Source organism: Sphaeroforma arctica, assembly GCF_001186125.1.
Source record: "Sphaeroforma arctica JP610 unplaced genomic scaffold supercont1.280, whole genome shotgun sequence".
In the NCBI taxonomy this organism is placed as follows: domain Eukaryota; class Ichthyosporea; order Ichthyophonida; genus Sphaeroforma; species Sphaeroforma arctica.
This window is the reverse complement of record NW_014040278.1, coordinates 37,966-62,251: the sequence shown is the minus strand read 5'-3', so window position 1 is coordinate 62,251 and position 24,286 is coordinate 37,966. Positions and strand designations below refer to the sequence as shown.

The 24,286-nt window shown below is 42.5% G+C and overlaps 5 protein-coding genes across 5 annotated transcripts in view; 1 reads left to right on the top strand and 4 right to left on the bottom strand.

Moving 5' to 3' along the window:
- Positions 1-1,471: 1,471 nt before the first annotated feature.
- Positions 1,472-2,297, bottom strand: SARC_04763 (hypothetical protein; the record flags this gene model as incomplete). Its single annotated transcript, XM_014301397.1, has 1 exon — positions 1,472-2,297. Exon 1 carries the CDS (start codon positions 1,724-1,726, stop codon positions 1,472-1,474), a length of 255 nt encoding a protein of 84 aa, XP_014156872.1. The 5' UTR covers positions 1,727-2,297.
- A 5,538-nt stretch (positions 2,298-7,835) lies between these two features.
- On the top strand, positions 7,836-8,165 carry SARC_04762 (hypothetical protein; the record flags this gene model as incomplete). The annotated part of the gene is made up of 1 exon (XM_014301396.1): positions 7,836-8,165. The coding sequence occupies one exon, from the start codon at positions 7,836-7,838 to the stop codon at positions 8,163-8,165; it is 330 nt and encodes a 109-aa protein (XP_014156871.1).
- A 4,371-nt stretch (positions 8,166-12,536) lies between these two features.
- Positions 12,537-12,923, bottom strand: SARC_04761 (hypothetical protein; the record flags this gene model as incomplete). The annotated part of the gene is made up of 1 exon (XM_014301395.1): positions 12,537-12,923. One exon carries the CDS (start codon positions 12,921-12,923, stop codon positions 12,537-12,539), a length of 387 nt encoding a protein of 128 aa, XP_014156870.1.
- Positions 12,924-13,886: 963 nt separating this feature from the next.
- On the bottom strand, positions 13,887-14,516 carry SARC_04760 (hypothetical protein; the record flags this gene model as incomplete). The annotated part of the gene is made up of 1 exon (XM_014301394.1): positions 13,887-14,516. One exon carries the CDS (start codon positions 14,514-14,516, stop codon positions 13,887-13,889), a length of 630 nt encoding a protein of 209 aa, XP_014156869.1.
- A 3,579-nt stretch (positions 14,517-18,095) lies between these two features.
- Positions 18,096-24,286, bottom strand: part of SARC_04759 (hypothetical protein) — a 7,181-nt gene continuing 990 nt past the window's right edge. Inside the window, exons 2-8 of the mRNA XM_014301393.1 lie at positions 22,413-22,741; positions 21,856-22,061; positions 21,151-21,447; positions 20,514-20,633; positions 20,119-20,240; positions 19,425-19,544; positions 18,096-18,344 (exon numbers count right to left, since the gene is read on the bottom strand). Of these exons, the coding sequence (XP_014156868.1) occupies positions 18,183-18,344; positions 19,425-19,544; positions 20,119-20,240; positions 20,514-20,633; positions 21,151-21,447; positions 21,856-22,061; positions 22,413-22,741 (1,356 nt within the window). The 3' untranslated portion in view covers positions 18,096-18,182. The remainder of the gene's footprint in view (positions 18,345-19,424; positions 19,545-20,118; positions 20,241-20,513; positions 20,634-21,150; positions 21,448-21,855; positions 22,062-22,412; positions 22,742-24,286) is intronic.

Here is a 24,286-nt window from a genome sequence, read left to right as displayed (position 1 = left end):
ACAGTGTTCTTCTTCCGTAAGACTCGCTATTACTATATCATTTAAATACACCTGTACTCTTTTTGTATCTATGAGCAAATTTTCCGCGACTCCTTGGAATTGTGCTGTCCGTGGATGAAGCCGAATCATGCTAATTTGAGTATTGAGCTTCTCTTTTCGTGAATATTAAGAAGTGTCTGCGTTTTCATCTATAAAGAAGTGATGAAAGGCTCCCGTTAAGTCTAGTTTGGAGAAGAATTACGCTCCTTCTAAGGTTGTGAAGTATCTCTTCTATTTTTGGTAATCCATTGATAGTTGATATCTCTTGAATATAGACATGTATGTACTTTCTGTAAAACGTTCGCCAGTAGAGAGTAGAGGCACATTCATTTGCGTGGGTGCTATTCGTTTATATATTTGTCAATTAAGGAGATCGAGTGTCTTAAAGCAGCGAGCTGCATTCTTCCTTCATGGTTATGTCACATACTTCTGTTGTGTCTGTGCGTTGTACTCTTGCATCTGTCTGTGCGAGCTGTATGTATATATCTAAGTCTCACGTTGACTGATAAGAATAATGTATGAGCGTTGTGCTCCTGAATCGACCAAGGCATTGTAATTGTTGCCATTGATATGTGTGACATAGGTTTTCGTTGGTCTCGTGGGTTGGGAAGAACAGAAAGCCGTGTGTTAGCAATGCCTTTTGCATTTAATAGCAACGTCTCATTGTGTACGTTTACATTCACTATATCTACCATATTGATCATGTTTATAGCTTCTGCACACCACTGTTTTTAGGTTATATATTTTTATCGATCACTTTAACCTTATTACCATTGGTGATGGTTGAATTTCCCACAATGATATTCTTTTGGCTGTTCTGTGCCGCACGTTGACGTTCTAAAGCTTTCTTTTGATTACTTGTCTCCTATTGTACAGAGTGCACTTGCTAAACACGTATGGGAAAGGTGCTGCATCGTAGTGTGGTCATGCCCGAGGAGATCTCATAACTAGCCGTGTTACAGGAGTGGTATTCTCAGGCCTATTTGGCAGTCGCCACCTCCAGGCGGGTCTCCTCCCGCTGCATGTGGGGCTTCCCTTTCTGAGTCATTACTTTGCGTAAGGGTATTTGAGAGATGGGATGTGGAACTCGAATACGCTTGATATTGTTTGCTCTCATACGATATCCCTGTACATTAGCAGCAGCCTTCGTGTAGTTCTCCGTGAATTCGTAGAACGTCTTCGCTGATAGGTCAGAAGGGCGCCCACTACTGCCATCTACTGTTAAAATCTGCGCATTGGTCTATCTATCTATCTTAACTTGCTGTCCATAGTACAGTATTACTCGATAGCGTGAGACCTTGAGCATCTGCAAATGGATGGCTTGTATGTGCTTGTAACGTTTATTAAGCTCATTCGTGGCGTTTTAGCTTCTCTAGAAAATAGTCGACTGGAGTACGTCGCAGAGTGTCAATGATTAGCACGTTGTAATCCTCTACGCAAGTACATTTTCTGGACAGGTCTGTTGTAGTAGCTTCGCGATGTTTGCGCTCGCTACCTCATTAGCGTCAGTTTTCTTAAACAGCTCTTGAATGAGAGGCATGTGCTGTTCGAGTGACAAGCCCTTCTCTAAGAACAAATCGTTGGCCAGTATTGCAACCGCAGTTACATCCTGATCAGGCTCACCCATGTTGAAGATTTCTACTGCCGACATTTTCGAAAATTCCGGTAGTTTCAGTGATTTATGCATTGCCGGCTCATCAGCCTTATCACCTACACGTAATCTGATTAGTTAAAACTCACTAATAAAGCCTTTAATTGCAATTTATTCATTGTGGTCTTCCTTGTCACAATCGAAGTTTGCTTTTGTTGTACAATACTTTCAGCCATCCGTCCACCACTGGCATGAGTCGTTTCAGTTGTTGAGTATGAAATGTATTTCTGTGAGAAACACTCTGATCTGAAATGAATTTCCAGCGTTCAAAGCATATAACTAATCTACTAAGTTGACTGAATCTTCAGCCTTCAAAGCATATAACTAATCTACTATGTTGGCAAATACTAGGGAGGTATTACACGAGTAAATGACATTGTCCAGTGTATCATGAAATCTGCTCATTTCTGGGTTAAATAGTGCATCGATCTGTTACCACTATCCAGATGTATTACACTTAGTATTTGACTGCAACTGGCTTGAAAGATGGTTGTCTGACTCCATTGTAACACAATGTGGCAAATCCTCTCACATATAATTAGACTCGGATTGTCAACGATACACTTTTCATTTGTTGAACTCTTTCTCTGATTTTTGCGAGATTCAGTCAATGTTTCCGTTTGAAGATCCCTCAACCTTCCGCTTTGATTTTGCATGTATATTTCCTTAATCTAGGCTTTTGTGGTATATACGAGTTTTTAAAAACTACATGGGAATCTTTCTCTTTTTGGAGTATATTTCGTGAATCATCAGGGGACATGCCATTGTTGATAAAACGCCGGAAAGACGACAATCAGTTGCGTTTATACATGATCAACTTTTATTTTAACTATTTGCTCTTGAAAATTGTTACTTACCACGATCCCTAGCTGGTATTTCAGCGCTCATAGATTAAAATCATTTTTTTCTGTATTATGATGCTGAGCCAAGGGGTAAAGTTTATCGTTAAATGCCATCAATTTGGAGACGAATACCACCTGCATTCACTGGATTGATTTGTCAAGGTACGGTCGACTAAATACAATCTATTTTCATTGACTTCTTTTGGGGCGAGGATATGTTATCACTGTCGGATAACTACTTTATATTTATCTTCCGCTTCATATACACTCATACGGCCACCTACCAGGTCTCTAAGTGAAGCTTCATACGTAAATGCTTCCCTCACCGAAGCTAAAACATACAATTCATATTTAGCCATGCCGTATCAGTTTTGGTTCATTTTCGCTTTTACATGTGTGATCCATAAATGTTTCGTGCATGAGTACGCTTTTGATATTTTCTTTAGGGTTTTCACAATAGTGTAGCAAATAATGCCAAGTATAAGGCCTTCATGTCTTCAAGAACAAACTCTTTCTGAATATCACTGTGTTTTGTATGTCTTTCCCCCCAGTTTGTTCTAAAATTGGATCACTGATGCGTAATTCAGATACTGTACTACTAGTGCCCTTTTTCACGGCTCTTGGTACTGTCCTCTATACTTAATAGACCACAAGTATAAAGCAAGTCGAATGATTAGGTTCTTTGAGATTTTAGGTACTTCTTAAATATTTGTACTTTTCCAAATGATTTTCATTGTTTATCTCTCTATATTGTTATTGCACTATTGTTTGTTGACCATCCTTAGATAAAGTTCTACACTTCTTTGACATGGATAAGCTGGCACAGTAGGTAACTTCCAGCTTCTCAACGCTCCCCCTAGCAGTATGACCCCGATCAATGGTTATTTGCGTCGAACGCTAGAAGTTGTCCCGGAAACTATAAATTAACTTCAACCATCCTCGTTCAGCTTCTGTGTTTGTTTGTTTTTTTGCTGTCTTATTACCTTAGTCCCCTGTCAAATTCTAACCATGGTTTCCGTAAAGTTCTCGGACACTTATATAGCTCGGCAGATTTTAGAATGCAGAGTTTTGTCTATCTTGCGTGTTATAATTCGTGTGCGAGTATTGGGATTGTTGCGTGCTGTATTAGGTATAGGTAACCGTATAGGAGGAAACTCAAACTCATCCATCCTGCTCGGATTCTTAAATGATGATTGTTGTTGATTTTTGCGACTGTCCTGATGTACTAGACTTTCTTCAAGCATCTGCTTGAGGTGTTGTACCTCTGCAGTCAAACCAATGATTTTGTATTGCATATCTTGTGCATATATTGGCTGTGGCGCTTGTTGGCCGTCGACATAACCAGTTTCATTATTTTCTATATCATGGGTACAGAGATCATCCACGCCTGTCATGACCGCCACCACTGGCACCCGTAAAACTACTTGCAGTAGGTCTTCATCGGTTATTTCACGATAGCAAGCCTTGACAAGGTCTGTACAATAAGTATGTGTGCTGTTTGGGAGTTGCAAGTATGATTTGGTTATACTCGAAAACAAAGCTACTATGGCCAGAAGTCGCTTATGTGCAGGTTTGATATCAGTCACATCATATAGTCCAGGCACAACACTTCCGTTGTTGTAATTGTGACGAAGTCATGTTTCTGATTAAATTTATCCTTGCTCGCACCACGGTATCCGCACTATGTCTTTGAAATTTTAGAGTCAGGGAAAGGCGTGCATGGGCATTTTCCAAAGCGCGCACCAATATCAGGGATTTCGCCCTGTGCATTTAAATCGTCAATCCCCACTATCTTATAAAATTCTACTTCGTGATACGCCTGTGTGTAAGTTGTTTTCTCTTCCAGTAGATTCGCTCATTGTGTACATTCGCAATACGTTTATTCTATGCCGAGAATCTGTCCTACCAAGAATTTGTTCCATCACGCGCGCAGCGAGACCACTGACAGCAAACATGTATCGATTCATAGATCCGAGGATAATTTGTCTGTTAATTTGAGTTCTGTCGTGTGTTTTTTTTGTATCTATGTATTTCTACAACACGTCTATCTGGGCGACCTTCAACAACCGTAAGATCGCTATACAATATAGTAGCATCATCCACGAGGCATACTAACTGGAATGCCCAGGTCCAAAATTCGTGCAAGTGACTATCCTTATATTCCCATTTTCTAAGTAAATTTTAATAAAATTTCCAAATAGTTCGTATTTTAGAAGACGCTCAAGCTTTACCCTCTCTTAGGGTTGAATAACCAAATCATGATCAATTATTAGCAAATATTTGTTCTTTTTCACACTACTTTTTACAATTGGAAAACTACTATCGGAAAACACTACGACCTACAGCCTAAGGTTTCTTAAGAATATACATTCCCCAATGTGAGATTGATCTTCCGCGTTCCAGACTTTCTTTTTATGCTTTAAGTGTATATGTACATATGTAGCATCCAGGGGCCAGATTATCTAAAAAGCCAATCCAAAACCCAAAACCCAGGATTATCAAAATACTGAGTTTTGGATTTAGGATCCAATATATCTGATGATAGAGTGATCAGAAATATAACGAGATTGCCGGTAGATGATACCGGGACCCTCGCGTGTGAGAGAAACTCTTGAGTAAATATTGAGTCTAGTGTAGAAAATACTAAACACAAATAAAGACTCAATGCGAGTCCTTCAGCCGAGGACTTATATCTAGCTGAGAGATTCGCACTTGAGAAGAGGTCTATTGTTTCCTTTGGTCGTATCTTTCAGTCACTCTCAAACTCTACATTTTTAATAATATCTTTACCACGGTAAGTCAATCATAAAGGTCTAACTGTCCCCTCAGGAGTCTTAACAAGCCACAAAGCAAGACCCAAGAATCAACTTTAACTAGAACACCGAAGACACCTAACCTAAACAATAAGAGAAGATAATAGAACAGTGTCAACGAGAATACAGGGGACAACTAGAACAAACCAAGAAGAACTGGGAAGGAAAGAAGGAGCTCCTAAAGAAGGAGCTCCTTCTCTGAGACGAGTGAACCAGAGAAACTCAAAAAAAAAAAACGAATATTCTGTCTTTATTAAGAAAGGTAAGTACGACTAGGTAACCCCTTGGTAAGTGGAACTGGGTGTGCCAGTGTTATCAATCAGCAAAAGTGTCAACGTGATAGAATTATCAATGTTGGGGAATTAAAAATTCCAAAAAGTGTCACCAGTGATAAGCAACCCAGGGTAGGCTACCAATACTCAAGAAGATACAATTCTGAGGCTGAAATTCATAGACCAAGACAGAAATGACCAATACTGGGAAGTAATAAACACACTAGCACCAAGCTACAGAAGATTAGAAGCAACGCACACCGGAAAGAACAAGACAAGACATACAAATGGTCTAAATACGAGCTCCAGATCACTAAGAATCACTAGAGCAGAAGAATTCACACAAGCTCACAAGACATGACAAGTACAAGCAGAAACAATAGATACGTACAGAGAAGAACATAGAGTATAACCCACTGCAGCAACCAATTGCACATAACTCAAGAAAGCACTTACACACAACGAGGTAGAACATTGAATTGGCTTGCAAATCAGTTAAAAATAGATGGCTCGGAACCAACAAGGACATTGCACATTACACTCAAAAGAGATTGCGAGTTGGCCACTAAACCATCACATACAAAATAACTAGTGATAATCACGACCATACAACACACATTGGCTGACGCATAGTGATTTATAAATCAAACAAGAATAGAGATTGAAAAGAAATATCCAAACAAAGGAGAGAGACATTGAACATCACACACAACTAAAAAGAGTCCAGTTAAGACCTACTAATTACACGCTACGGTACTTACATATAAGTATTACCATAACAAAGCATTTTACATAAGTAATTAAGTAAGAACAACGCAACAAAGAACTCAATTTAGAAGCATTTCTAGCTGATTAAATAGTGGAATCGCCAGAAGATCGATCTAACAGAAGTTACACACAAGAGACAAATGTCCCAAAGACACATAATTATTAGAATCGGAGAAGAACGAGCAGAATAATTGTATAGACCTAGAACACAGAATATCCGCAAAGTTATTAATACTAAGGAATCACACAGACTCGTAACCGAAATCACAGTTACTAATACTAAAGAATCACACAGGCTAGTAACCGAAATCACAGATCTAAGACGAGCATAAGCACACTCTACTGTGTCAAAAAGAGACACCAAGAGTCAAATAACATTACCTAATACCAAAGTCGAAAGCAGACAAAAAGAAACCCACACTCCATGGGAATCACACACTCTCACTCCATGAGGTAGAAACAAGCAAATTGCATGAGATCACATGTAGCATTAATAAATCCAACAGAACCAGCACTGTTAATGTAACAAGTAAAAGAAGCTCAATATCAAGAAAAACATTTGTACCAACAAAGCTAGACGAACACCACTAGCGTATCAGTTCTAAGAACACCACTGGGAAATTAGTTATAAGAACATGACTAGTAAATCAATTATAACATAACAGACACTATAGTCTAGATATGAAGACTGCAATCTCAGTGCACAAACAAACAAGGGAAGTACAGCAGTAAACAACCCACAAACTCACAGTACTATCCTACAAACTCACAGTACTTAGGTACAAATTGCACGCAAACCTCAACTACAGTGAATGAAATCTCTAGAAATACATGCACAACAGCCAGGGACAAGCCTGGCATGAACTATAACAACACACAAATAAATACAAATCAATTTGGCACATAACAGAACCCACACAATAGTGGACCCGCTAGAAATATTAGAGGTGTGGTACAATATCAACCACACTACAAAGATTCGAAGAGTACAAGTGTATAACGGAAGTTCGGTACAGTTCCACTCAAGGTTTGTTTACAGTTGTTCGAAGAGTACATGTATATAATGGAAGTTCGGTACAGTCCCAAACAATATTTTTTTTAAATATAGTAAAAAAAACCCATAAACCACAGATGACATCTCAGCAAACTGAGGTACACGAGAAAGCAGGTTTATCTCTTGTACACAAATAAACCAAGATAAACCCAAGTTTATCCACTTTAACCAAAAACTACCATTATAAACCCAGGTATTGCAAAGAACGCTGAGTTGAGCACACCAAGGGCCAGCCACCACACACGTCTTCACTACGTAACATTACAAGGCAGCTTGAATAAAGGTAAACAATTGATTTTACTGAAATTGGCCTTGTACTCGACGTTCAATGTTAGACCACACGAGGTGTCCACACACTCTGACACAACACTAAACGTCCCACACACAGCATAGTCAATGACTTCTGCTCTATGTCAGAGGACACGTGCAGCACGTCGAAGCCTGCACACACAAGTAAGCTCAAGCAGAACACAGGGTAGAGGCAACACAAGCCGTACGACGAGGACACGTCCAGAGACAGCAAACACAATGCCAGTCGCACAAGCATCGTCACGCACATCTACACCACACAACGGGGATAGAGCCATGCAGCTGGACGATGAGTCCCCACCAACAAGGGCTCCGATGGATCCAGCGATGAGTAAGTACCACATAGTCTTGGATAAGACTATCTATGATAGTAGTAGACATACTAGTAGACACGTTGTATACGCAGACAGCGGATGATCCCATTGACATCAGAGCGTTTCACAAACTGCGCAAATCAGTACATGAACAACAACTGAGAGACTACAGGTCTCAGGCCAGATTTTACAGCAAGAAACTATTTTTAATTTATGGAAGTCATCAGAGTTAGCTCACTCCCGAGAGCTAATCAAGTTGCTCAACTTACTCTCAAGAGTTGAGTCATTACTTAATCGACTTCCGAGAGCAGATTTAGTTTCTCAACCGATTCCCGAGAGTGGATTAAGCCTGTCAACCATATCATATTAATAATAGCTGCGGTTTTATGTGAGTCACAACCTATGCGGAAAGGCATCATGTGATCAGCGTGAGATTTAGTTGCAGAGAAGTTGAAATAGAAAAGCATCGAAGTGTTAAAGTGTTCCGCATAAGGTTTCTCATACTGACCATATGAGTTTTTACCCTGGCCAGCCCAAGCGGCTGAACACTAGCCCTAACACCTTAGGTATAAAACCAAAGGTGAGGTCAGAAATAAATACATACATTTGCACTTTATTTATAGTCTACTAGATTGCACTCTAACAATTTATCAGGTCACTCTGATCTCGCGCTATCAAAATGCCTACTGTGAACTCTAAGGATATTAAGACCACCACTATTCTCGAATCGAAGGTCGACTGGCTTCTTTGAAAACTCAGACAATTCTATCCGTGAATTGTGAAGGAATCCCTACAATATTGACCGATCCGACCCCGTCTAGAGGCAACCGATGGACACCCAAGGAAATCGCTGAGGCTTATCGGATTATCAACCGCATCTTATCTTCAATACTGCAGACGGAGATCAGCCAATTCATTGATAAGCCGTGGGAAGCTTTTGCCGCACTGAAACGCAAGTTTGAAGCCCTGACCGAAGATGACATCTAGACATTAGAAAGAAAACTGAACCGCATCACGCAAGAACGGAATGAATTTTACGCCAGCCTTATCAGTCGTCTCAACACGGCATTTGTGAAATTCAAGAACGCCCGAGATACGAAGTCTAACAACAGTCTATGTGCTATTCTACGGCAGCCTGTAAACGACGATAATCATACTGTCAAGATTACGTTGAAGACACCCACTATGATGGCCATGTCGTATGATGAGCTCACCACGTATCTCATCGCATTGGATCCAGATGAAAGTGACCCATCAACCATTGTGCACGGTGCGCATGCAGCTATATCGACAGGAAATTGTGTATTCTGTAACAATCGTGGGCATTCCATCGAGCAATGCCGTAAGTTACAAACGCTAATCAAATCATGCGTTGCTGGTAACCCACATAATCAGGGTCGTGACCACGACGGTCGTAAACGTTACGATCGACGGATTGACAAATCTGGTCCTTGTCATGACATGAGAGACTACAGATTTAAGTCCAAGAACAATGACAAGCATCGCCGACCTGATTCGAAACGTGACTACCGTTCTCGTGTGGAACAGTACAACAGAAACAACAGCTACCAATACCGCTACGATAATCACAATGATCAGGACCGACAGGACTACCGAGGAGATAGGTACAATCGACGCGACTACGACGATGGTAGATATTCACGAGATATCCAATATTCACAAGACATTGACAGAGCATATAAATCCCAGAGCAATCGACGCCAAGCTCATGAAGGCAGACAGGACAAAGCTATGTCAGCACAAGTATCTGATGACCAGTTACCTGCAAACAGACAGTTTGCATTCTCCACAATTAACCCTACAATCGACAACAAGGATGTGAATGATCAGCGCCAACAAGGATGTGAATGATCAGTCAGATAGAGATTCCAGAGGTGGAAACTGACTAGCTTGCGATAGTTGCGCCATCATACACGTACTTCCCTATAAGTACCACAAACATCATCTCGTCAGCAACATGCGCATTAATGACCGGTATGCGCTCGGAGTAGCTGATGGTAGAATCATTTATCCGAAGTATGTGGCTCAGCTAGGAAACTTGGGGGACGTACTCATTGATACGACATTTAAAACTGCACTACTAAGTATCAGCCTACTCTCAGCGCGACACTACTCATTTGAATTCACCAACCTCATGATGTACATATTACTACCAAGCTTCGGAACCATAACAGTACATGAAAAACACAGAATATACTGTGTGCACATCGACGACATAGCTATGACTACAGTGGAACCATCGCTGGAGAAAGCCAATCAGATTTCATGGCACAACAGGCTCGCGCACCCCAGCTACGTCCCAAAAGATTTACCCTACATAAGGCAACCAGAGGAACGATGCAAAACATGCACTATTGCTAAGAAGAAGAACCAGAATACAAACAAGGAACGACAGCACGAACCTGCTACAGAGCCTCTCGAGTTAGTCTTCGTGGACATAATAGGACCGTTCGTAACGTCAATAGGATCAAACACCCACTCTGTATCAATCATAGACGATTTTTCTAGCATGGCCAAAGAGTATCCGATCCGCGATCCGAAAGCGACAACAATTCTGGATGCTATGTTATACACCTTCGATGAATGGTACATCTTAAGTCATCGCCGAGTTCAGTGCATACAAATAGATCGAGGCTCACAGTTTACAGCAAACGTAACGAGGCGCATGCTTGCGAATTTGGGATACTGCTCGAGGTACTCCCTGCAGTCCAGAGCAACCATATATATCCGCGATTCTTTCTCTATCTGATTGCATCAAGCTAGTTAAGCTGATATCATGAGGTCATCGTCGGGGTCGTCATCATCATCATCAGCTTGATGCCTAGATCTTTGACGTGACGGCGTTGGGGGAAGACTCATGTTGGCGTTGAAGTGTCGCTTGCTAGAGCAAAAAAACTCTTTACCATACCTGGCAGGGCTTTATTGCAAAATCGCACTTGACATCACGTAGAAGTCAGTGCAGTTCTTGATTTGCACCCCCACACGACACATTTCTTGTAGTTAGATTTAACCTGCGTACCATGTTTACGTATTATTGCAGCTCCAATTAAACTTACATCATGATCGAACTACTAAGTCTATAGTTTTTTATCCCTGCTAAGAGACGCTTGACACTTGCTGGCGTGATGGACGATGCTACTAGTCTTCTAACACTAAGATTGGCAGCAGCAGCTGCTGCTGCCGCTTGCTCTTCTTGTACTCGCTGTAAGGCTAGAACACCATCTTAGTGTTTCGCTTTGGATATAGCAGCTTTACCTAGTAAACTCGCGCTTGCTAGTTCACTAAAAAGGGTTAGCGGTAGAGCTTTTATACATTTCTTTCGGAATGCTTTGAGGTTCCAGCCATCATTCTCGTCTTCGTCATTGCCATACACCCATTGAATACGGGTGGATATGAACGCGCTTATAGATACTTTAACGTGTTTTCAATAAATTAGACGGTTTTCGTTTTTTTTACACTCCAGCGTGTTCTACCAGTTTGTACCATATTGTAACACCATATTGTAACAGATTTGTGACACGTTTCTGCCATATTTGAGCCCCGCAAACGCATAGACAAGAAACATGTTTGAAGCGTGTTTGGAACGTATCTGGACCTATTCTGTCATGTCAGCAACATGCTAGATCATCTAATATGTTCGGGCATGTTACTAATACAATTTTTAACTTAACCGATTTCCCTGCAGTTATAAAATATGACGTCCAAGAATATAAAAAACAAGCAACCGGTTATGCCCAATGCTGAAGAAATTTTGCGCGAATACGACGAAGCCGTAAAAGAAGACGAGTTGTATGTAAAGGAACGACATGCGGGTTGACCAAGATAGCCAACCAATACGGCGACCCAGAAAAACACCTTTATGGGGGCTACTCTCTCTCTCTCGCTCTATTTTAAACGATTGCCTCGTCGCAATCGACCAAGAACGCATACACTACAAAAAAAATCTTAAATCGTAATACAATCTAACAAGGAAGCAAGAAACCCTTCCGATTTAATGTATCCATGTTAAAGTTTTCCCAGTGTATGGACTCGGTTACCTCGATAAATATCGCTCACTAGCCGACGATTGGCTTGTAATGAGACGCCGGACACATTGAAGGTGGCCGACTGAATACCTTAATGGACTGCGACGTCCGCGTTGATTCTTTGTCAATATTTTGAATCACCTGATCCATTGATATTTGTCGCTGTTCAACGCTTTGTAGCACTAGCGCGAAGTCAGCTATCACTTTTTGCAACACAACACAATATTCATTCACCCTAGACAGATCAGTAAGTCAGGCATGTGTGACAACTAACGCCACGCAGCCACATGTCAGTATCATACTCGCAACAAATTAAAAACATATCGTCCTAAAATTTATAAATACCCCTCTCCTTGAGTTTTTCGACCTTCAATTTTTGCATCATTATGTTGTGCACAAGGATGCCGTCGTTAGTTTGGAATCGCATGTCACTGTATTATAAACGCCACAACTTTTTCGACCTTGTCTACGTTCTCATTGTAGTAATCTGAACGCGCTACAAAAGTTGGGAAAATAGTCCACCCGTACTCAAAGCCAAAAATGGACTTCACAAGTCCAGCAAACTTAAATAATCTCGAGCCGCCTCCACTACATCGACCAAACCAGAAGCGCGTTCTAATCGATGCTTCCTGGACAGCAATCATGTCTGATGACAACTTATCCGCCATCCCCAGGCCTGTTTCTTTGGGACAGGTCTGCAATGCTACTACATGCGTCTCACTAGGTTTGAGTGCATGTAGGGCCGGCTTTGCTGCCTTAACATGATCGACGTTTGTATCCGGACAGCAAATTACAGACGTACGCGTGGCCGTCATGGTGGACATTGACCGTAGACATTCTCCCCCGTCCAATATTTTCAGCACGACCCGTCAACATTGCTGTACGTACGCTTACCATTCACATCGTGCGTCGTTACTTTTAAAGTGTATGGTGCCCGCAACAGCTGGTTCCGTTCATACACTGACCAGTCTACAATGTCGCTCACTGCTTCGACGTCACTTTGTGCCAGAAATGTTTAGAAGTCTGTTGCGTAGTCCGCTAGTTCCGCCATAGACAAAAATACGTGTCTTTGGTAAATGACATGAAAACTGATTTTCCCTGGCCTGGACGCAGTCAGCGGTGTCACGTCTTTGTAATCGTCACTTTTGTCCCCGTATACAGACGTGCAGTATCTGGACCTCGTGCATCCGAATTTCAGTAAAAAAACTGGCGCCGTTGCCTATTGCATCTCCGCGCATATCTAAAGCGTAATATTTGCGGACAGGAACGTGTGGCAGAATCAGCTCACACGGCGATAAGTCTGGTCTCTAGTATAGGTGTGTTAGATACGTAGTGGTATCGCGAAAGAGCAATACTCTGTGATACATCTGGAACTCGATCACATAGCGATAGCCGTGTTTCTTAGCCACGAACTCAATAAACAATATTTGGTTTCCATTGTATGTCACGCAAGATGGAAAGCCCACTACGTCACTGTTGAAGGATTTTGGTAAGACTAAATGATAGTGCGATACTATATGAGTACCATCGGTCGGTTTTGGTGCATATTCGCTAGGCATATCGGCTTTTGACCGGAACGCAATTGCAAGCAAATCACACCCGGAAGACTCAACAACTGAGCTAAAAAAGGTCTGGTAGATGTATTCGAAATATGTTTACTTAAAACTGAACTTTATTTACATCTCACAACAACTTTTATTTATTATGAATCGTTCCTTTTAGAAGCGATTAGCAAGGAAACGTGGTTCGTGAGTCATTAGAGCACTGTAGTCAGCTGGCTAAAATTCGGCAATCTGCATCGAATGTAGGAGTTGTGGATCCAATCGATTTGTTGCATCCCACATGATTTGATTGGTACGAGGGTTTCGCCACGCAACAGAGATACCTTTCCCAACCTTAGACTCAAAGGTCAAAACCACATATAAGTACCCTGTCTCGATTAGGTGATGATTCTCCTTTTCGAACTCCGAAGCGTCAACGATAAGTTTTGAGTTCAAATAACCAGTGCTGGGATGAATGCATGTCGTCAAAAACACATCTTTTGTGCACCGCGCATCCAACTTCATGTAGAGATGTCCATAAGTTCGGAGATCTTTTACGACATCCGCACTAACGCCGGCAGCCAAGTGTTGTAGAACGTGAATGACCACAATGGCGGCCCCATTCATGATATCATCTGCAAGCGAAAACACTAGCGCCTCATCATCTTCACGCAGCCAAAACATTAAGGCAACAGAACGCTTCTTGATTGGATCCCATAGTGCGTCTTTTGTCGACATTGTTGACATCTCGTCAATCGTGAAATTAGAGTTGATCCACATTCTCGGTGGCGCAATCGCAACTTGGTCTACACCTTTCTTCATCATCGTCGATTGACCTCTTCCATCATAGCGTAATCCCTTCAACATCAACCAATCTCTTTTTGCCTTTTGAACTCCTCGATAAGCATTCGTGTTCGATTCATCTCAGAACGAGAGAATTTTCCTGCGATTTCAAACGTCGTGCTGCTTATCCCAAAAACGGATGAAAACATTAACGCAAGGAAAGACTTTTCGCTGGACGACGCACCCAGACATCTCACCATACGATGGTCTGCCGAGTTTTCGATAATCATGTTCATAGCCGCAACATAGACCGCCGGACGCCCTATGTTACTCGAACTCACTATCTGAGAAACAGCACGCATCCGTTCGTCCTCCCAAGGCACCATTTCATTTATTTTACTTTGAATTTTATTAAACTTAGACCCAACTCAGGCTTTTAACTACTCTAAGTGGACTTGATAGACCAAAATTTACAGTGTATTGTTCGAGAATGTTCCCACACCGGTGACGTATCGTGGAAAGCTTTCAGCTTTCATATCTATTCCATAGGATAAATGGCATACCCCAAGGTTCGATTGTCGGTCCACAGCTTTTTATCATTTTTATGGACTCCCTGGCTACCATTTCGGCCGAAATTCCTCCGCTTCTACCTCTGTGTAGATGACACGCACATCCAGGTCTGCAGTCTGTTGGGTTGTAACTCTTCCTGAACGCGATCGATGATTTGGGTTGCCAATCCGGTCTAGAACAAGAGATTCTCAAGCCCCTAAAGAGATCGTCGAGCATGCTACATGCGGTACCGCTAAACCCTAAAACGTATCCACAGCCTTCCAAATACTTAGAAATTCAACTGTCCCAGTGTGGCATACCGAGTATCAACTTTGTAAAATACATGGACCACCTCGTGGCAGCATTACTCTAGGATAAGGTGTTCTTCCGGGTGTATGGGTTTGTTTTACGGATTCAGCCGGCGCCATTCGCGAAATCGGTTGCAATATTTACGACATTCATTCTTATTATTGCATGGGCTCCACCTATTTGGCATGCCGCGTTGAAGCTGTTGTACAAGCGGTACAATTCAGCACTAATTCAAACAGCAGCTATCACAACAGGCATTATATTTCCAAAGCTCATATACCAGCGCACACGGCTTCTTCGTTTCTGCGGTTTACCTCCAGCACGCCAATTTGCGGAGTACCTTGGCGGCTGCCTGGGACTACATCTTGACTCAATCAACAGTACAAACCTACTCACCCCACGTACAAGACCTGCTTGGACACGTAGCAGACCTTCGGACAAATTCCAGTTCAGTATTTACGCTTATCTAGAGTCAAGGGGCGGGTGCACACCTCAACACAAAGAACTCCGTAAGCTCCACGAGCAGATCCGACATAATACCTCACAACATCTTACAACTAAGGAGATAGCAGCCAAGGCTTGCCACCAATACCACTATCGACTTGTAAAGGGAAAATTCTCATCACGGACCAGGACAAGCCCTCCAATGATAGTTTTACTGACTCATTGCCGTGAGCACACCTCAATCCGCCTTTGTGCCATGATAGCAACCAACACGTTCCTGTTCAAATTGCTTGACTTTCGTACTGGTGGATGCCTCTGTCCTGTGTGCCCCGGAGATAAGAATTTTACGCGCAGCCTATTTGCTTGTATCAGTTTCATATTAAGGCATGTTCTGGTGGGCCCTAATCTACCCCCAATTGGACCGTACTTACTGCAGCAACTACAGAATCGACATGACTACCACGGCATATGGACATTCCACGAACATCTCGGGAGCTTCCTTTTCCATGAACAGTGGGCACCAATTTATCCCCATCCAGTACTGATCGACAGACTGATGTTCCCCATACCGCGTCTCATCACTCTATTGAACTTTTATTTCCAGTCCAGATTTCGGTACAGACTAAATCTTCGAGACTTCTGGGCCAGGATATTCCAAATGCATCAGTTGTGTGGGGTGGTATCGTGCAGCCTCCAACTTCGCTCCGAAGCAAAATTGCGGCTGACAACCTCACCCTTCTTGGTATCATGTTCAAAATATGTCAGACTAACTCAGCCCATATTACCACTACGATCGTCGGCCAGCTTTATTCCACACAATGGCACAAGGTCTGTATCCATCGTCGTGAAGTAACGCACCGTATGTCTTCTATCGGTGCATCACTCGCCCCGAGATTCTCGCGGCAGTTCGACAATCTTAACTTCCCTTCAATTTTCCCAGAACCTCTCCTAGAAATATGAAGCCTGTTGTGCATGTAGACATACAAATTTATCCAAATTAAAAAAAATAATATCACTATTTGTACTTTTCAATTTTTTTTATTTTGTAATCGGAAAATTGTTGGACAACTCTTTTATGTTTCAGACTTCTTGAATTGATCACATGAACCTCCAGGGCAATACAGAAGGCATAGAAAAGGAGATCGTGTAGAAAAGTATAATTCGAGACGCAGCTCGTATTAGATCTATAAACTGGCGGTCTATATTTCATTTCTGCCTAGGTCACAGGTGGAAAATCAAAGATTGTGAGTTTTTCCTTCTCAGAATGAGAATAGTAGCCAGTGCAAGACATACCCAGCTACTGAAAGTACTGTAGGTGCGTTCATGTATTCTGGGCTAGCCTAATCGATAAATATCGAAAGCGCTGTTTCGGATTTTTTTCTTGAACACTGCGCCACTAGTTCGGCATACATGAACCGAGAACAAAAAGCACAGGGCTCCTTTTTGTGCGTTACAAATTCGCCGCATCTTTAGTCTCAAAGCAGTTATCTAGGTACACACTTTGTTGTCCTATGCAAAGTAAAAGGTATTTTATACGACCGACTCCATATTACGCAGGATCCACCGAAAGCTGAAATGGGCTCATGGCCACTTCAATTAGTGACCTTCAGATAGATATTCTGGCATCTATGTTGATCTACTGATCCTCCATAACCCATAGACTCTTAAGTTTTGGCGGGCGTAATAACGCTGAAACAGATATATTTACTCAAGTATCAGGTTTGGTAGTTCCTGAGTCCCTAGTGTAGATATTGTGGAGAATTTCATGGACGCGATTGTTTAATAACGGCCAATTTCACGAATCGGGATAGTACCGTAGTGTGATCAAGTTCTTATCTGGACCTCCGGATGCAGTGTATGATTTGGACAGAATCCAAGTAGCAAGATGCTTTCTGTCTTGACTCTATAAGCCCGATTGGAAAACTTTACAGGCATCACCAAGTGTACGTTCATACTCAAGAGCGTTAGTTATAGAATATCAGTCGTCCGATGCTACTGGTATTCCACTGGTCTATAACATGATTGGATACAAGAAAACTTGCCCGAGAGAAAGACTTCGTGTACATTCAAAACAATAAATCAACGACAAAACATACCAAATCTGAGCACACATACAACAGAAATGCATATTGATGAATGTATGCCGTATAAAAGTAGCAACTCGTCGTGACCAGGTTTTTAGTAGAATGACAGGTCCAGCCCTTGTGTATATTTAACACTAGAGGCTGATTTAACCTTGTGATTGCACACCAGAAAAACCGACCAACAATAAACGTGGACTCAACTTTCCGCCTTAGAAGTACAAGAAAAACTTGCGACACTACACTGTCACTACTTAATCCATTCATTCAATTGTGTAGTATGATTTATTGTTCTCTTACTCTAGCGCATAGGTTAGCTAAGTAACCCAACGCATGCATGCTTAATGTACTTTCAATTACATATACACTACCACATGAAACGTTGCACATCGTCGGATCCACCCCATGAGAAAGGCAAAAACAGGAAGGCGTATAAAGATAGTACGTTAATAGCTGAGCAGATAGCCAGTTCCAACAGTATAGGTGCAACCAAGCGGAACGGGTCAGTCACCCGCATATCAGCTGGCCCCTGGAAAAAAGGAAAGCATGCAAATGCGTCACTGAGGCTGGTACTTGAGTCTAGTATTTGGTATGCGTTTATGGGAGAGTGATTAGGAAAATCATTTGCGGAGGATTACCGATACTTCTCATTAGCCGGAAGGCGAGGCTAGAGGTGTAAAGGCACGCAAGATGCATGTTGATAATATGTGTGATCTGCCGAAGTGGAGTTGTGACTAAAATTGAGAGTAACTAATACAGTCACCAGCATCTTACGCATGAGGGACAAACCTTGGGATGGCATATGTAGAGGCCATTTGAGTGGGCATGAGCATATAAGCGTGTATATGAGGATTATAATTCACCTGTACTTGAATGCTCACGCATGTATAATCCAACTTCTGAGCGTGACTCATACGAATACAAATGAACTGATTTATATTACAAGTGACTTCATCAAGTATTAGTCAATGCATGCACAGATACCCACATGAATATGAAGCAGCACCACAGTGGAGCCTCGAGTGTGATGTTTCTCAGATATCTTGCAATGTCTGTCTCTATCATTATCCGTTCGGAAAAAATCCAGTACCCAATATATATTGCTACTAAAAAGCTTAATAAATGATACAAACACATCACTTCGTATTCAATGCAAAAATAGTTTATAATCCGTATACATATTCTTATTTACATATCAATATATACAGCATAGGAAGATCAAGTATATGCTTATGTAGAACCGTGCATGTCATACACACTCGCTTCAATTCAATGACGTTTGTATACTTTGAACTCGAACCAAAATTATGTATACGTACGATGTTTTGTGTTTACGCAAACATAATAAGACGCGTTAGCAATTTTTTTACTGTCATCACGAGTTTACGCCCAAATAAATATTTCAAACTCAAAAATATAGTTAAGATCTGAAGACAAGCATATACTGCGGACGATAGTGCGTACATGTATATTAACATATCGAATACAAAGAAACCAATTCTGCGCTTGATCCATGCTATCAGTATGTACATCATATACTGATGTCCGCCTACGTACAAACGTATGTACTCATAAACTATCGCAAATTGAACGTGTTTGAACACCTTACCGGTTGCAAATGGAGTCTGAACATGATATACGGGACGATGAAGTATCGGAATTCGAGCAGTCGTTGTGGAATCACCACTGCAGCTACCACTGCCAAGAAAACAGTTCGGAACACAGCGCCCTAAGCATGCACGAGCGTAGAGAATCGGTAAAAATGAGTAAATGATTCTACATCATGCGCTTGCAAATAACTTGCGGATACTCTTCATGTGTGCAAGTACAAGATTGTAATGGCTACAGATATCTGCAATAAACTCTATGTTAGACTTGAAGAGCGACGGGCAAAACGGAAGCCTAAGACAAGCAAACGAATGAGTCAATATATGTATCGATACGCGTGGCACGAAGATAGCATGAGAGTTGGATCCTAATGTCAATTGTAATGACCTTCTCCACTCTGTTTTTCGGGTCCCCAGGGTTGGAGAAAATCATTCAATATGGAAATTACTACTTGGCTTAACGGCACGATGCAGATTAAGAAGAGTATTATAGTGTTTCTAGCACCAGGTATGAACGCAGGCACTCAGAATGATGACACAGCTGTATGTTATATTCAGCTTCACGTAGAGCACGAGACAGAGCACGTATCACCCAAGGCCAACATGACCACAACTCCACGAGCAGGGAGAATAAGCACACACTTACACCCCATTGCACACATGTGATCGACATTCAATCACGCATGCGCAACCTACCTGTGGCCTGAGTGTTATCCACACGGAGAGGATCCCCAAAGCGTATACTGGAGTGAGGACATATCGCCAAGTTTCGTGCCCGATAATGCGCTTCCAGATATAGAAGGTGAAGTGACGGTTGTCTGGTAGGTGATTGCAGACGACTGTGATATCAGCATTATGGATACAATGGCATGCGCGTAGCGAAGATCTTGAAATTACCTACGAGAAAGATTGCACATTTCGAAACATTTCAACAGCTGTGTGCAATTGGAAGGGCTAGCAAACGACTCCGAAACATTCATCTCATGCACGCATTCAACAACCGACAGCCATGCTAAAAGGCTGGACAACAAATGAGCATTCGCGCACACCTACGAATCAACGGACTTGCGGAAAGCTCTAGAGCGTCATACCTGCTAGTAGGAATTCATGTTCAACATTGAAGTGGTAAAGCACAGCCGCACAACCCATCGTGAGTGCGCCAAAAACCAACAGATTCCGCACAGTTAGGAGGGGCGCTTTCTCGGCCATGGCTTTGGGGACAGATGTGGTGGAATCGAAGACGCAAAATGGCAACATTATGAATTTAATTCAACCTAGGACTAGGTAACTGCGGGAGTGGGCCTTCTGATATGTGAAACGACCAAACAACATAAATTTGACAAGTGATGATTGTATGCATCACCGTCACGTGTTGGTGCTGCATGATGGAAAGAAATAAAGTGTAGACAACGATAGAAAAGGATCTTCATCCAGTACTGTACGTTTCCAACTGAGATATATAGTGACAAACACCGGATAATTAGGGAATATATCTTGGAAAAAGGGACTCATATCCAGAGTGCCGTTGTTGCCACTGGATTAGGTATAATTCATTTGAAGTTTCCCAAAACTGACAAAATGTGCTTACCGAAACAGAGACATACGTACAAACACTTTGATTGATATACTATCAGCGAAGGAGAATACCGCCAGCTGATGCATTTTTACGAAATCACCAATAACCGGTAAGATAGCAATATCACATACCCAATCGAGCAGTCTACTTACCATGGTTGACCACTGCCTGCAGCAAAGTAGGCGCGCACAGCGCACCGGTGAAGAGTACATAGTACAATAGCTGCGAAACGTGTAGAGAAGCGGCGTGGTTACTCTTATCACCCACCACAATACCCCCATTGCCGACTACAAAGGCCAGGAAGCCCACACCCACTGCGACGTACATGTAGAACACACGTATAATCTCCACGGGATGTCTCAAGAGTACACGCACGAAGGAGGTCAGCTGCACGGTGCTGTGCTTTGCCATGGTAGCAGGATGCGTGCCGTTTACGGCTGAAGACGCGCCTGCTTGATGAAATCAGTGTACGTATATGTACATGTGTCAGGTTAATGTGTTACAGAGAGCTAGGGGAGTTGCAGGTCCTGGAAACTGCATTCTGCGAGAGTGGATCACGTGCTGTTTGTGGGTACACCTAAAGTGTGAGCATTTGAATAATGCCTGCGGATGCAACCATGTGTGCTGCAATGTGTCAGAATTAATAGTCAACCAGGGCAGCGCTGGAGGCTAGAGCGCGCTTGCTGGTGAAATATAGAGTGTGCTTGCGCATTTATCTACTTGATCTTGCGAATGAATATTCGAGGTATAACGATGAATCTCATCCCAATTAGAAATGTGCCATAATCGATTCTATTTGTGTAACTAAGTCGCACAATCTCTTCTAAAAATCGAAAAAAGTTCATCGGAGGCCCTACCTGAACGAGTCCTGCGCGTCAGAGGGTACCTTCGAGCTATGTCGAGTTTTACGCGGGTGCTGAGATAGGCATTCACACAATTGGCGGCAGTGAAGGCCACCCACAGCACATTGGACTGTCTGAACAAAATGGCTATCACCCCAGCGGCAGCGCTCGCGATGTGCTGGCGTCTAAGGCTCAGCAGATAGCACAGTAATACGAAGCAACTATGCGATGTGCGTGGGGGTAAGGTTTTCGTAGTGGGAGCTAAGGATATCGTTTATAGGAGAGTACAAACAAAGGGCTGTGGATAGTGCGATAGGCTGGGCAGTGTCTCATGTCAAACAATTGATAAGAAAACTGCACAACTCAAACTGAAAGGTCAAATACCACTTCAATACCACGAACTATTACGATGTGAACAGTAGAAATACGTCTTGGTTTGGCATAGAGATGCAGAACAGCACTAGTGCCAATAAAAAAAAACTGACATAAAAACACGAATTCTCGCTCATTACGCGCCCGATATCAACTAAGAACGGTATAACCCTCTACCGATCCTCTGCTCACACACATACGTTGACCCTGCATCCGTATAGTACAGCAAGCCCGAGAAGTAGTTGAGCGGAAACAGCACCACGGCCAGCATGGTGAACGCCACAAAGGCACCTTCTCGTCGATTGACCAACCGCAGGATACTCTGCGCACACACCGCCGTACCCAGTGCAAACACACAGTTGACGTAGCGTAATGACGCAGTTGTGCAAACACCCTTCATGTCCAGGAAGTACGAGAGGGGCTCCAGTGTCGCCAGTGTGACCAAGTAGAGGCCGGGCAGGGTGGTGATCTTGTCATCCCACGTAAAGTCCAGTTGACAGTACCTTTGCGCTTGCGGGATGTGGAATATCTGTGGCACTTGCATAGGGGCGGTGTTGGGTTCAGTATACACGTGTGTGCGTCATGGGGATTGAGGCGCAGGAGAGATGTAAAAGCAGTAAGTGGACCAACCTACTACAGCACCGACGAGCGTGGTGCGTGCGAATTCGAGAGCATTCGTACATGTATGTAACATGTGTAATAGAGATGTTCAATTGTTTGCACACACAGACGGCCGGAGACACGCTAACAGTACAACACACAGTAAGTTATCCCACACAGAGGTTTGGCGTACGGTGACTCACTTATAAGTCTAGCCCATAACATAGCTCATGGTGGACCGATTGGTCATCACTGCAAACAACGCTCACGCTAAAGGACCGAATTGAGATACGCGTGTGTTACCGTACGGAAACAACACATGGCGGAGTGGGTACCACTACAGATGTTGTGGGGTGGGTGCCAAAGTACAAAATCAAGTAAAAGCGCAAAGAGATTGACAAAGCGGCATGGGCACCGCTGAACGCGGCACAAACCATAGACTAAGCTGACCTAGCCATAACTTCTATGTGGCTCGTTGACGAATGACAAGTAGATAAGTATAGCAGCCGGTAGTATGAAGGAAAATGGGTTGATTTGCTGGTGCCCTACTATCCTGAACGTCCCTACGCCATTGTGACATATTCCCAGACTCTTACGATGTTCAATATAGTCCGTGTTTACCCGATGCGTACAAGTGTTTTCCAGCTCGAGTCTATGTGCTGATACTATTGTATCTAAGGAATTAAGTCAAGGAAGTATGTACGGGTTTGCGCATGGCAAGCTATAAATCAAATGCGTATATGTACGTTACTGGGCGTATCTCACCTTTAGTATCAAAAACTTGGTTGAACGGGAGTATGCTCATAAGGAGGCACTCGGAGAGCCAAGTGGAATTCGTATACTATGATATGCTATAATGAATGCGCCACATTTATTTAGGGCCTGTGAGCACGTCTTAGTATGTTCGAATGTATCGTTTTAGTAAGCTGAGACCAGTACTACGCATTTTTTGTTCAGATGGGGTATGTGCAATAGATGTGCGAAGAGATCTGGATGCAGGTACGACTATGGTAGATTCATATTAGGTGGATAATTTTATAAGCCTGTACCAACACCAAGAGCACTACGCATGCGAGCAAAGCGGAATAGAGCTGTGAAATACCGAATATGAATGTTATTCATCGCACTGGCAAGAATTTTTTTTTGTGGCCCACCAAACACAGTGTTTGCACCATCTCATCCACCATTTAACCTTTGCTAGTAATCATGTGGAGTCATTTGGTGTCAATTGATTTCCGCATAAATGTGCCTAACATCTGCGAACCAACATGGAAAGTGGAAACGCAATTGAATAAAATGATTTACAAATTATCTGGTTCGAGATTTCAGCACAGAACACGTGCATGTTTGGCAGATAGAAGTTTACAAAGCAGATGTGGATATGCGTTTGTATAATAATTTTTGTATATTTAACGGAGTATATATACATACATATATACATTCATACATACATAAAAGCATTCATACATACAGA